Genomic DNA, 14103 nt, shown 5'->3' on the forward strand with positions numbered 1-14103 from the left:
TTGGAAGGCAGATTCTTTACCACTGGACTGCCAGGGAAGTCCCTGGTGTCCTGTTTAAAAAAAGAAAACTTCTTGGTCTACTTCAAGATCACAAAGATGTTATATTACGTTTTTTCTAACCAAAATTGCTTTTTTTTTTCAGTACCATAAAATTATTTTAATATCTTTTTCTCTATGACTGAGTATTCAAAGATAATGGAAGTAATGTATTTTTCTGCTATCAAGATGGGTAGAATATATCAAAATCCACCTATTGAATTTTCTTTAAATAGTCCTCCAAAGCATCCTGAAGAAAGGCAGGAAGTTTTCACTTTCACTTTGTGGAAGGACCTAGCATGCTTTAAGTACAAATATGCCCGGCTAGTAATGACGTATATTATGTCTCTCACATTTTTATCATTGGTTCTTCTGTAGAAAACCCTCTTGTGAAACACCATGTGCTGTATTTGTCAAACACACAAATATCTGAGGGAAGGAACACCGTTTTTCGGCCACTATGATAGGACATTGCTCTTACGTATATGACAATTCCTTGTGCTTTTCCAGGGTGACTTGTGGCATGACCTGCACCAAGATCCTTTATACCCAGTACTTCTAGTCTTAAATAAGGAAGAGAGCTCTGTGTGTTTTCTGCATAACTGTACAGTTTCTGTGTGTTATGATATGCAGTGTCATCCAAACTTTTTTCTCCTTCATCAATGATTTTGAGAAGCCATTTTTTGGTCAGATTATGTCTTTTGACAGCAGCTTCCCATCGACTTTTTCTTCTCAGTCCCTCATGTGGGGCCCTGGCTTTCCATCTTCCTGGGGCTCTGTGAAGTCAGTCTGGGGCCCCTGCTCTGCTGGTGTGCAGACCTGCTGCAGTTCAATAGCCACAGACTGATGGGGCGGATTATCACAGTTTATTTAGTCCACAGTTTTTTTTTCAAAACTGCATTCACATCAGTCCAATTGTTTTCTCAGAGGCCGAGTCTTTAATCAGCCTGAGCCAGTTCCACATCGAAGGCCCTCAATGCAAGAGCAGAGCTTTGGGATTCTGCAGGGAGCAGCAGGGAACATAAATAGCCATCATGATATTGTTTCTGCAGCATCTCCACACAGTATCATTCTGTGCTCAAAGCACTCGGTCCACTGTCCACGGCCATGCTTCCCCTGGGGCACCGCCGGCCTGGAAGCGGAGGTGGTGGCACAGACTGGGGACCCCAAATTGCTTTTTAAAGTAGGTGAATCACAATATACACAGCCATAAGATGTGAATAAATGCTTGTTTTGTCATATGCATCCCAGGCCCCAGCAAGTTCCAAGCTGGCCTGAACATCTGCCTTTTTGGTAGTGCTGAAATAGGCCTTGAAATAGGCCTGGGAGTTGAATGGTGCCTGACCTATTCCTTTAATAGCCAGAGGGTTGCATCATTTGCCAAATCAGACACTGTTCACAAAATGACCTCCTTACATCAGTATCATCCCTTTGGTAATGTGCTTGTTTAGTGCTGCTACTAGAGGGGTGAGGGGTGACGCATCCTTTCCATTAACACGAGTATTTCATCTATCTCACAGTGGCCTGTGTCAAGGCCATGCTTGAGCAATCTTGGAAAGACAGTTAAAACATAATAATAATAGATAGTATTTAGCAAGCACGTATTAATTGCTCACCATTGATAGTATATTTATCAATAATATCAATATCCATCAATAATAATATTTATTGTGCAGTTATGAAGGCACTGTGCTAAGAGCGTTATGTGTGTTATCTCATTTCATCTTCACATTAATTCTATGAGACAGGAATGATTATTATCCCAGTTTTAGAAATGAGGGAACTGAAGTTCAGTGAGGTTAAGGAAATTTCCCAAAGGAACTTGGCCAGTAAGTGTCGGAACTAAGTAAGTGCTCAACCAGGATGGAAACACAGGCCTGTTTATTCACAGCCTATGTTAGCTCTCTAGCCATACACGTGTATCTAACAGATATGCCGTACAAGTCAGTTTGATGCAACTGCAAAAGTCTTTCTTATAATCATGCCAGTAGGGCTAGAGTATCCCAGCAATTAAAACTTCACAATATAATTGCATAGCATGGCATAAGACTCTTTGTGATCTAGCCCGTACCTCTATACACAACCCTCAATCCTCATCTTTGATTTTGCACCCAGTAGAACCACCCTGCTTCTTGTGCCCTGAGAACTTCATGGTGTTCATGGCTTTCTGCCTTGAGACATACTATTCTCTTTGTTTCACATTCCCTTCCACTTGTTTATTTGTCAAATTCCTTTAAAATCCAGCTAAGACATTGTCTTTTCCAGTAAACCTTCCCTAATTTCCCTCTGACAGTGCTAAACGTTCTGTTCTCTGTATCAACCTCTTCACTTCCACACAGAACCCAACTCTGCTGCATTATCTTGAGGGGTAGCTTTCCGCACGTTGGCTGGTAGCCCCCTGGGGTAGGAATACTGGCATTTTTACAGACCCTGTGTCAGCAGTGGCCTTGGCAGAGGCTGTACCCTTGAATGGCTTCATGGGTAGAGGGTATTGAAGAGGGGGAACCAGAGCAAAAAAGGAAAACAAAGGTGGATGCCGAATGAAGGCCTATGGCTGACAGACTGGTTCTTCCAACTATGAGACACACCTGGGGTCTTCCACTTAAAACTGGGGCAAGAACATGAATTCTGGGCTGCTGAGATATATCTAGATACATAAACATATTTGTATTTATATATCTTAGTAGATTAAGATCATATAATCTTAAATTATAACCACAAACTATTGAGTCCTGGAGACATCAGAGTTATCCTTTTTTATTTGCTTTTAGGGAACTATGTCTTATTTATCTTTATGTCCCAGGACCTATCACAAAGCCTGACTGACACACAGCAACTGGTGACAAAATATTTGTGGATTTATTTAATAAAGGAGTCAGGAGGAGTCCGAGAAGGAGGGTGAAGAGCATCACACATACATGCACATGCTTAGAACGTGATGATTTCTTCCTGGTCTGACCAGACCCAGAGTATGAAGCAGAAATGGGATCCATAGATCCCACTTTCCAACCCCTTTGGATTCTGTCCGTGTGTATGAGGACATGCTGAGACAAGTTCCGTGGCAGTTAGAACGTGAACTGGCTGCCAAGATGGAGACGAAGGAGCAATTAACCTTTACCTTCTACTGTCCCAAGGTTCCCAAAGTCAAGGGGTACCGGAAATACCAAAGGGTGAGGAGGTACCCAATTGTAGTTCAGATGGGAAGAAGAGGACTTGTTTAAAGGCGGGTCTAGACAGAGTGTCCTAAAGATAGGGAAAAGATTACCCAGAAATGTTTGTTTTTTATAGAAGGGGTAGGGAAAGCTATCCACCAATCGAACCCACGTGGGGGTACTTGAGGCAGAAAAGAGCAGGAGACCCTGGGGGTCAAGGGTTATCTTTTTGGGTAGGCAATATCTCCCTCATCCCTCATCCTTGTAGCCTACCCTCCCCACCAACCAACATCCGGGTGCCTCGATGCCACCCCAGAGGCTGCAGCAGCACGTGGATCAGACACACACCTACATCCGAATGTTCTGTGGCAGCCTCTGTGGTTTTAGCCTCCTAACGCTGATCTGCATGTCCCCACTGAACTGGGTGCAGTTCCTGGTGATCAACGATGGCCTTGAGCTCTACGCAGGACTCTGGATCTCATGCAACCATGAGCTGTGCTGGAGCCACACACCCAAGCCACCCTGTGAGTGCCACTAAATTGAATGCCACAGGCCCCACAGTTCCAGAGTTTTCTGCCACAATGGCCCTTCATCTTTCTTCCTCCAAGATCTTTTGCCCCTCACCTCTCCAAGTCTAGGAGGGATCTCGGCCAGACTGTGAACATGGCCGTTCTTCTCTTTGGTGTCCTTGGTGTACCCTTTCTCTCTCCTACCCCAGGTTGTTTCCTCTCCCAAATTATGAGTTGATAGTCTCTTTACCCTCTGGGAAGAACTCGTTTGTCATTTATGATCTGTTCCTGTGATGCAAAGAGATTGTTATTCTAATGTGGTTCGCAGAAACAGAAGTGATTGATCATAGCTGGGAGATAGAGCAAAGTGTCTCAACCTCCATCAGATTTAACTTTCAAGGTCAGTTTGTTCTTATGCTAGCAACAGAAGAGAAGTTAAATGCATGTCAGATATGTAGTATAACAAATGCCAGCTATTTAGAGAATAAATTGTCAAATTTTATGTGAATTTAAGTAAATCTGAAGTTGCAACACATAATATTTAAAAATAAATGTCTGGGGCTAGAAGATACCATATGCATGAGGTTTTTCAACCAGAACTAAGACTTACAGGAAGCTAAAACTACACTAAAGAGTTTCCCCAACATCTGCAAGAGAAACATTTACACAAAGAACAGGTATTGCGAAAGAAAACATACATGAGTAAAGTGTTTATTTCACTTCTTAGATAAACAGGAGTCCCAGATTTGGAGGGAGGGGGGACCTAGGCCCAACCCTGAAGTGGAGCATCACTTATTTGGCCTGGGCTCACGCTTTGTATTTGGAACTAAGGAGCGGGATCGTAAAGCGAGATCTTCGGAAGAAACTAAACTCAAAGGCAGGCAGAGAATTCAACTGCATATTCAACTGAAAATAAAAACTAGAGAAAATGATTGCAACAAATATGAAAGATAAAAGGTTAATGGCCTTAATATATATATATATTATATACAAATTATTATTACAAAAAAGACAAATACCCCAATAAATAAATTTTTTATAAACAATTCACAAAACAGAAACTACAGATATCTAATAAACATGGGAAAAATGACTTTAACCTCAGTCAGCCATTAAAGAATGGCAAATCAAATGAACGATGAGATAGGATTTTTCAGCCATGACATTAAAAGAGATTTGGGGCCTTCCCTGGTGGCGCAGTGGTTGGGGGTCCGCCTGCCGATGCAGGGGACACGGGTTCGTGCCCTGGTCCGGGAGGATCCCGCGTGCCGCGGAGCGGCTGTGCCCGTGGGCCGTGGCCGCTGGGCCCGCGCGTTCGGAGCCTGTGCTCCGCGGCGGGAGGGGCCATGGCAAGTGAGAGGCCCGCGTACCGCAAAAAAAAAAAAAAAAAGAGATTTGTAAATGGTAATACACAATGCTGCACACTCCCATACACACTGAGGACACATAAATAGGAACAACCAAAGCAATATGATTATGTGCATTCAGAGATTTACACTCACTAATTCCATTTCTAGAGAAATGGAGTGAGAGATATAGGCCTAAAAATTAAGCTGCAATTATATTTATGTAACCCAGGCTAAACCTCAGGCGTTGAGATTATTATTTAAGTCTTTAATGAGTCAGAATCTTGAAATGTTGTCACTTAAAGCAGTTTATTTCTTGGAGCCTTAAATTCACCTATGAGGCCAACTGTTAATCATTTGGAGAATGTCAACTAAGTGAGTCCTTAAGTACACAATTGTAAGTCAAGTATCCACCCTGTTTCCAGTGTTAACTAGTCCTAACTCTAGGGTCAGTTATCAGTCTGCAATACAGATCTCATAAGGAACTCCCCAAATATAATAGTATGTCCAGGCCTCATCAGCCTGTAACAATAATATGTTATTATTGCCCAAATAGATTATTGCCCAAGTTCAAGAACTTCAAACTTTTACCTACTGGATTGCAAGAATTTAGCCCCCTCTCCCTTGGAGTCCCCAGTCATTTCTTTTCTTTTTTTTTTTTTATAAATTTATTTATTGGCGGCATTGGGTCTTCATTCCTGCGCGGGGGCTTTCTCTATTTTCAGAGAGCGGGGCCTACTGTTTGTTGTGGTGCGCAGGCTTCTCACTGTGGTGGCTTGTCTTGTTGCAGAGCATGGCCTCTAGGCGCACGGGCTTCAGTAGTTGGAGCACGCAGGCTCAGTAGCTGTGGCACAAGGGCTTAGTTGCTCTGTGGCATGTGGGATCTTCCCGGACCAGGGCTTGAACCTGTGTCCCTGTCCCCTGCATTGGCAGGTGGATCCTTAACCACTGTGCCACCAGGGAAGCCCCCCCAGTCATTTCTGAGACTTTCACTGGGGCTATCTCAAGTGGGCTCAAGTACATGTGTGCTCATGTTCCTCTGTCCTGGACTTACTTCAGGCCATTGTTCCTCTGCCTCTGTCTTCCCCTGATTCTAGATAACTGATAACCTCTGTGCCGTAGCTATTGGTAATGGGACGAAGAAAGGATGGGAGTAAAGGACACCATCCTTCACTTTTACTACTAGGTCACAGCATGGAACAGACCTTTCTGCTAATTTCCCCCATAGCATAGGTGAGATCAGACCATAATGCAAAAGAATGTGTTGCCACAGAGAGTAACTTGAACTGTGTTTTTTGCAGAGGGTGGGGAAGAAAGCATAGGTCTTTGGTCCAGAGCCAGGACCCCAGGAACCATCACACAATAAACACCCACAGGCTGTGTAGGGATGATTTATTCTGATGTACCAGCTGGTTACAAGGGAATCTAAATACTAAGAAGATTTCAAAGCTTCCTCTCCAGGGTTCTGGGTCTCCATCCAGGATCTTTTCTATTCTTACTGAGACATACAAGTAAGGCCTTTTATTAATGGGTAAGCTGCTATAAAGATTGCTGTTTAAAAGCTGAAATAGGATTTGCTCTTACAGGAGGTAGAGGCTTGAATTCACCTTTCAGACCTTTGTATTGTTTTGTTACATGAATTTTTAAAGACTATGAAGTTAGCCAAATGCAGCTGTTTTAGACTCTGAAGGTAAATGTTTAGTTAGTTTGGTTAGATAATTTTTTGCATATCATTATGACTGGTAGACTTGGTTCCTTTGAGGCGTTAGACTGTACTATGCTGCAGATATTTAGTTGTTCCTGTGGACTTGTGAGTGATCTTGTTTATGGGGTTTTCAGGAGGTGAGCAGCTAAGACTGAGAAGATTGTAAGAAGAACGTGAAGGTCCATTCTTCCCCTCATGAGAGAAGAAAGACTGGACTGTAACATATCTTAGACAGGAGTTGGACTGGATATCTTAGTACTCTTTTGTTTTCTAAATATCAGAACCCATTTGAAATAGCATAAGCTAAAGAGCGAACTTCTTTATAATGACTCAGAAGCATCTCATAGACTCCCAAAGGCAGGAAGTTTTCTGGACCTCAGGGAATTTCAGAAAAGGCTGTGATCTCAGGCAAAGAAAATCAAGCCAGACAGTCACTCAGTCTCTCCAGAGCTCCTTTGTCACTGAACTTTGTTTATGCTTTATTTTATCTCTACAGCTCAGCTTTTCCTGTTTATTAGTATGTAAGTGCCTGAAAAAGGGGATATACCAGGCTAGCTTTATATCTTCTTGGTTCAAGCAAGCAAAAGAGGAAATTAGCATCAGTCAGTCCCAAATCCAGATATCCAAGGATCAGAGTTAAATTGGTACCCTTCCCTGGCCCTACTAGCTATAGTCAAGGGATCTATAGGCAAGGATCCAGGGCTCTAGACAGGGACTGCTAAGGCCCATGGGGGACTGGGGGCTCAATACTGCAAAAGATGCCTATCACACTGGGCTTCACGCAGCTCAGTCTAGGCTGATGGTTCTGACTGGCTAATTCTGAATGACCCAGTTTTCAGAAAACGTGCTACCCTTGGGTTATCGTGTTTTAATGTGGCTAACTTGTTGGGGCCACATAGCACCTGACCTCTGTGGGTAGGAGTGTGGTTTCCCTTAATGGAAATTACTGTTATCGATTGTGTTAGCCAGTGATGTGTTCTAGAGAACAAAATAAAACTTAAGAGGCAGTTTGTCAACTGGGATAAGCTTGGTACTCTTCTCTCTGGGTTACTTGGAAGATGGACTTGGATTCTTAGACATTGAAGTGCGTAGAGAACTTTCAGTGGTAGGGATGACCTGGCCCTTGTTACACTGACACAGAAAATAAGCTAGACCAGGAGGCACCCTATAAAGCAGCGGTCCCCAACCTTTTTGACACCAGAGACCGGTTTCGTGGAAGACAATTTTTCGAGGCGGGGAATGGTCCAGGCGGTAACGTGAGCGATGGGCAGCGGCAGATGAAGCTTCGCTTGCTCGGCTGCTGCTCACCACCTGCTGTGAGGCCCGGTTCCTAACAGGTGCCCGGGGGTTGGGGACCCCTGCTGTAAAGGCTATTGAAGATAGTGGCGGATCCGTGGTATCTCAGAAACATACATCTCTGTGTAATTGTAAGTTACTCTAGTTCTTAAATCTGTAAAACATTGCTGGGGAAGTCAAGGGAAGGATCAAAGTATGAGTATGGGCTGGCATGCTCCCTCTTCTGCCAAAGAGAGCAGAGCTCTGGAGCCAAGAGATAAGAGAGAGAAGGAGTGTTGTGGCACTAGGCTAAGGGCATTGGAGCAAAATAACTTTAGCAGACCTGTCCTCAAACACATGTGAGACGGGACCTTGAGAGACTCTCAGGAAAAAAAAGGAGATATTTGTGGGGTGTTAAATTCCTGCAGTCCAGTAAATTGGGTCTTGAAATCATTACAGTATGGGAGTTCAGGTAACTGTGACTTCATTTCATAGTCACAGGCTGACAGGGACTGTACACGCCAGATACATTTGAAAGAGAAAAAACAAATAGAAACAAACTCCAACAACGATAAAATCATTAAGCAAAGTGTGTTGATATGATAGACTATCTTGTAGCTATTAAATATGATGTTTACAGCAGGTGATCTGGGGAAAATCTTACCATATAGTCCTCTTAAAAATCACGAAATTCAGTATCATATCCACTGTGTACAGAGGATAGAAAAATACCAGAAAGAAGCCAAATAAAATGCTAACAACGGTTGTCTTTGGATAGTGGGATTGTGGCTGATATTCCTGCTGCTTCTTGGTACTTTTCTAGTCTCTCCAATGCTTATATTGAACATGTATTACTTTTAGAATTAGAATTAGGAGCAAGAAAAAGGTTAAATTTGTGTTGTGATGTTAGAGTCACACCTCTTATAAGCTAGTTTACATCTAAGTTAATGTGTTAATGTACCCAGAACTATTTGTATAGTACCTTTAGTTCTACAGTGAAGGTTTTGCCTTCATAGTGAAAAATTCCAAGTATCAATGAAGAGCTGGGAAAGAAGATCCTTATTTGTGCCCCGGATGCCACATAGCAAGCTCAGCTTCATCCTCTTTCGTCTTCACTCCCTTCTCTAAGACTCTGTCTAGCTTTCTTAAGGAGAGGTCCCCCACTGGACTAACCAGGCCTTTCCTTTCTCCATCTCCTTGGCAGATTACCTCCAATATTCCAGGGCCTTCTTCCTCATCTCTGTCCTCACCATACTTGTTGCCCTTGGCTGGCTCTTCAGAGCTTGCCTCCCTAGAAGAGGAAGAATGACTCCTAACTTGGATCTGAAGGTATCCATGCTCAGCTTCATCTCAGGTACAGACCTAGATGGCAGGGTAATACTATGGTAAAATTGTTGAGGGATCTGTGTGGGCTTTCATCCTCTTTTTCTTGTCCCTTTTCTCTTCTTCATTATTACATCAAGTTGCCAGCCACCTGCCTTGTCTTACTGTATAAAACATCCATTAGTGGGCTTCCCTGGTGGTGCAGTGGTTGAGAGTCCACCTGCCGATGCAGGGGACACGGGTTCGTACCCCGGGCCGCGAAGATCCCACATGCCGCGGAGCAGCTGGGCCTGTGAGCCATGGCCGCTGAGCCTGCGCGTCCGGAGCCTGTGCTCCGCAACAGGAGAGGCCACAACAGTGAGAGGCCCGCGTACTGCAAAAAAACAAAACAAAACAAAACAAAACAAAAAAACATCCATTAGTTAACTTATGCCAGGCTCCTTCTCTCTCCCACCTTGGTCAGTCCTTGAATTCTTATCTTCTTGATCCTTTCTATACAATATGGTGTCTGGAAGTAGACGAAGAGTTGGGGGTGGCTGTCGAGGCAGATTGAAGACACTAAGGGATGTGACGTATTTTCTTCTGCTCCTAGCCTCCTGCTTGCTCCTCTGCCTCATCCTATTTCTGGCACAGGTTCACTGGCATTCTAGAGATGCCATGGAATCAGATCTCCTATGGACCTATCATATTAATTGGGGGAGTGACTTCTTATACATGTTTGCTGGTGAGTCAGTCCCCTCCCTGCTTTATGCTAGAAGGATAGAAGGGGAAATCGCTTCTTGGAAGGGAGGTGGAATCTAAGAGAAATAGAAACACTAACTGTTCCTGTTAAGAACACTTATACATCTAGAAGCAGAGTGGTATGGTAAAGAAAGCACAGATTGGGAATTCCCTGGCGGTCCAGTGGTTAAGACTCTGTGCTTCCACTGAAGGGGGTGCGGGTTGGATCACAGGTTGGGGAACTAAGATCCCGCATGCCGCGTGACGTGGCCAAAAAGCATGGATTTTGGAGTCTGAAAAGTTAGAATTAGTAAACTGTTCTACCACTAACCGAGGCACAGACAGGTTGAGTAACTTGCTTAAGACAATACAGAAAGTAGTGAAACTATGATTTGCATCCAGGAGGTTCTAGCTTTGTTCCAACCATGTAAGAAGTACAATAATGAAATGGAAGCACAGAAGGATAATGGAAGCCTGCTGGGGGAAGGAGGGTTGGCTTCACTGAAAAGAGGCATTTTGAGCTGAGTATTTAAAGAATGAGTTAGAATTTTAAAAGCCAAAAGGCCATCTGTCTCTTGAAACTCACCTCGAATTCTTCTCTCCCCCTAGGGATTATCTCCTTCCTCAACCACATAACTTCCAGATCTCCTCCCCTTGATCAAAATGTCACTGCAGTTCCCATAGACAAGTCAAGGCTGGGGATTGGTCCAGTGACTACAGTACCGCCTGCTGAAGATGCTGAGTCAGGGTTTCAGACAGAATCTACAAGTGAGAAAGAGAAAAAACTATCAAGTACAGAACTGTGATGGTGATAGGATAACCCAACTACTTCCTGTCTTAAAACAGGGGAGGAGAAGCTAACTGAGTAGGGAATGATTGTGCAGATTCGAGGAAACTCTCCTAATACCATGGCCATATTGCTGAAGGAGAGAGCATTAAAGCTGATGAAATGTCCTTTGTGTATGTTGCATCTAAAATATGTATGGTAGTCATAAAGAAGATAATGAAAACTCACCAGAGAAAAAGTTTCTAAAAGAAAACATCAGTGTTTAGGGTCATGAATGAAAGAAACTAGCAATAGATGCAGTGCGTGGATCAGAGCTCTCTTTGGGCATCAGGGATTTCATAGACCAGAATGGTCAATGTAGAAAAATGTCACCAAATTTTGTTTGAAGTTTTCTTTATCGTGTGTGGCTTTGGGAATACCCAGGATGGAAGGCATCTGAATAATATTGTTGAATCTAATTGGCGATCATTACCAGAAATGGAATGAACAACAATGGAGATAATACCTACCACCCAAAGGAGGTGAGAGGTGCTGGGTAGATTCTGGGGAATCCATGACATCCCACTTCTTATGAAGATTGGTAATTTGAAAACCTTACAGTCTATTAGGTAAACCAACTGCTTCTCCCTAAGCTAGAGGTTATGTTAACCAAGCATCCATAAACTCTCTGAAATTCTATACAAAACTTGTGTATGCTCTTTTCTGTGAAGAGGGCCATACATTCAATCAGATTCTTGATAGGCCTATGACTCTTTTGATTCCTTAGATTATGTTTTACTGAGCGAAATGAGGCTAAAGGACTTTCTTCAGCCTAAGTATATACGTGGACAAAGTTAAAATTTTTTCCATGTTTTGTATACTGTTTAAGACTGAGTAAGGGTGGGGGAATTCAGGCAATCACATGGATCTTTTGATGGCTAAAGATCCCTTTTAAACTTAGACCAGATTCCATGCAGAAGGTCCCTGACCTTCATCTTGTCCTTTATTCCTTTAGTAGCTGCCACTACTATTTTGTTGAGGTCCATTCTTCTTCTTCTCAAGCCTGGCAATGGAATGGACTATAGTGTCCAGTTTCACCCCTTGCTGCCCTTAAAGATAAGCCCAGGACTTCCCTGGTGGCGCAGTGGTTAAGAATCCACCTGCCAATGCAGGGCACACGGGTCCGATCCCTGGTCCAGGAAGATCCCACAAGCCACGGAGCAACTAAGCCCGTGCGCCACAACTACTGAGCCTGCCCTCTAGAGCCCACGAGCCACAGCTGCTGAGCCTGTGAGCCACAACTACTGAAGCCCGCACGCCTAGAGCCCGTGCTCTGCAACAAGAGAAGCCACTGCAATGAGAAGCCCACGCACTGCAACAAAGAGTAGCCCTGGCTCACCATAACTAAAGTCTGCGTGCAGCAAAGAAGATCCAACGCAGCCAAAAATTTTAAAGCTAAATTAATTAATTTTAAAAAAAGATAAGCCCTGGGATCCTTTTGTTTTAATTTAGAGAGTCACTGGTAACCTCTGTAGAAAACAAACTTAACAGTTCTTATAATCCTGGTCCCTGGTCAGTCATTCCCAAACATTTCCAGATGATGACCAGAAGACTGTTAGGTTAATACTTCTGCTTTTATTCCTAAAGGTAGGAGTTTAGCAGCACATGCATGTGTGCACCCACCCATAGAGACACACACAAAAGCACGTATATATACACACCCCATTTTGACCCTGCCTTAGAAAACCCTTTTCTCCATGTTGGCTCCTTCTCTCCATGTTGGCGATCTTAGTTATTGCAGAGTGACTGGTGTCTCGTTACTTCAAGGGACCTCATTTCCGAGGCTCTTCAGGCTGTTCCTGGGCCTTTGTTTGTTGTAAGAATAGACATGTAGTCAAGTCCAACTCCCCCTCCTCCCATCACCACTCACCTGCTAAGTATACCCCACATATTGACAAATTAAGAACTTACTGAGTTCACAAGAATTATTTATAATTCAGTTTGAATACTATAATTATATGACTAACTTGACAGGGAGCTGAGTACTGATGACTCTTCAGGGAATGGAAGTTTTAAGTGGGGTGAGAAGAAGGAAGCAGGTGTGAATGAGAAGGGAGGATGCTAGGTATTCAGAGAGTAACGATCAAGACCCTGGCTATTACAGGAGAATAGGCAATAATTATAACTAAGTTTCTACTTTACTATCAGAGAATGATCTTTAAGCATAGTCTTTTGCTGCTCCTTTAGAAACTGAATGCTCTATTTTCTTCTTCTCTCTTTCTTTGCTTGTAGAAAATTCCTTTAAAAAACTTAAGTAGACTTCCAATAAGATAGCTCATTAAATGACCCTTTGATACATCCCTTCTGCTCCAGATACATTACATGATAGATGAAGTGGAGAGGGATACGGGGGTGAGGGGGGATATATATGTATAGCCAGGTCAAATCAAGACAAGCATTTTCACAGACTGGAAAAATAACAAAACCCACAAAGCTATGATTGAGTTAAGCCATAGACTTAATGGGCTCTAAGTCCAAAAGTAAGCAGAGGTGAACAGGAAGACAGGAAGACAGGTCCTGTGGAGTGAAAAGGATCAGAAATGCTTCTCAAGATATGGACTAGAGCCAGATTCACAGCTCTAGCTCAAACTAGGGACTTAAGAAAAGAAGCTGAGGGCTTCCCTGGTGGCACAGTGGTTAAGAATCTGCCTGCCAATGCAGGGGACATGGTTTTGAGCCCTGGTCCAGGAAGATCCCACATACCGTGGAGCAACCAAGCCCATGCACCACAACTACTGAGCCTGCGCTCTAGAGCTCACGAGCCACACTATTGAGCCCACGCACCACAACTACTGAAGTCCACCTGCCTAGAGCCCGTGCTCCACAACAAGAGAAGCCACCGCAATGAGAAGGCCATGCACTGCAACAAAGAGTAGCCCCCACTCGCTGCAACTAGAGAAAGCCCGCGTGCAGCAATGAAGACCCAACACAGCCAAAAAACAAATAAAATTTTAAAAAAATCAAAGAAAAGAAGCTGAACAAAAGCTACTGCCAAGCACAGACTGGGGCTGTAGCTTATTTGGAACCACAGACTGAAAGAGGTAAAAGGATACAAGTACAACCTTGCTCAACCAAGCTGTGCATTGGTTCATTAACTGGGTCAGAACAGAACAGGAAATCTGAAATACCATCTTATGAGACCTGACTCTGGAGTGGGTCCTTTGGCCAAAGTAAGGAAACCCCAAAACTACCAGATGGAATGAGCATAGAA

At 43.5% G+C, this 14103-nt stretch overlaps 1 protein-coding gene and 1 pseudogene across 2 annotated transcripts; one reads left to right on the top strand and one right to left on the bottom strand.

Annotated features, from left to right (window-relative positions):
• Window positions 1-172: 172 nt before the first annotated feature.
• LOC309969009 (NADH dehydrogenase (ubiquinone) complex I, assembly factor 6-like) lies at window positions 173-1145 on the bottom strand (annotated as a pseudogene). Its single transcript has 2 exons — window positions 1124-1145; window positions 173-747 (listed from the first exon to the last, which is right to left on the bottom strand). The product of its transcript is annotated as an NADH dehydrogenase (ubiquinone) complex I, assembly factor 6-like (transcript).
• A 1980-nt stretch (window positions 1146-3125) lies between these two features.
• On the top strand, window positions 3126-10872 carry TMEM202 (transmembrane protein 202; the record flags this gene model as incomplete). The annotated part of the gene is made up of 5 exons (XM_082850530.1): window positions 3126-3206; window positions 3457-3712; window positions 9228-9377; window positions 9939-10070; window positions 10676-10872. The coding sequence occupies 5 exons, from the start codon at window positions 3126-3128 to the stop codon at window positions 10870-10872; spliced, it is 816 nt and encodes a 271-aa protein (XP_082706656.1).
• Window positions 10873-14103: the final 3231 nt, after the last annotated feature.

This window comes from Leucopleurus acutus, assembly GCF_964270905.1.
Source record: "Leucopleurus acutus genome assembly, chromosome: 1".
NCBI classification, from domain to species: Eukaryota; Metazoa; Chordata; class Mammalia; order Artiodactyla; family Delphinidae; genus Leucopleurus; species Leucopleurus acutus.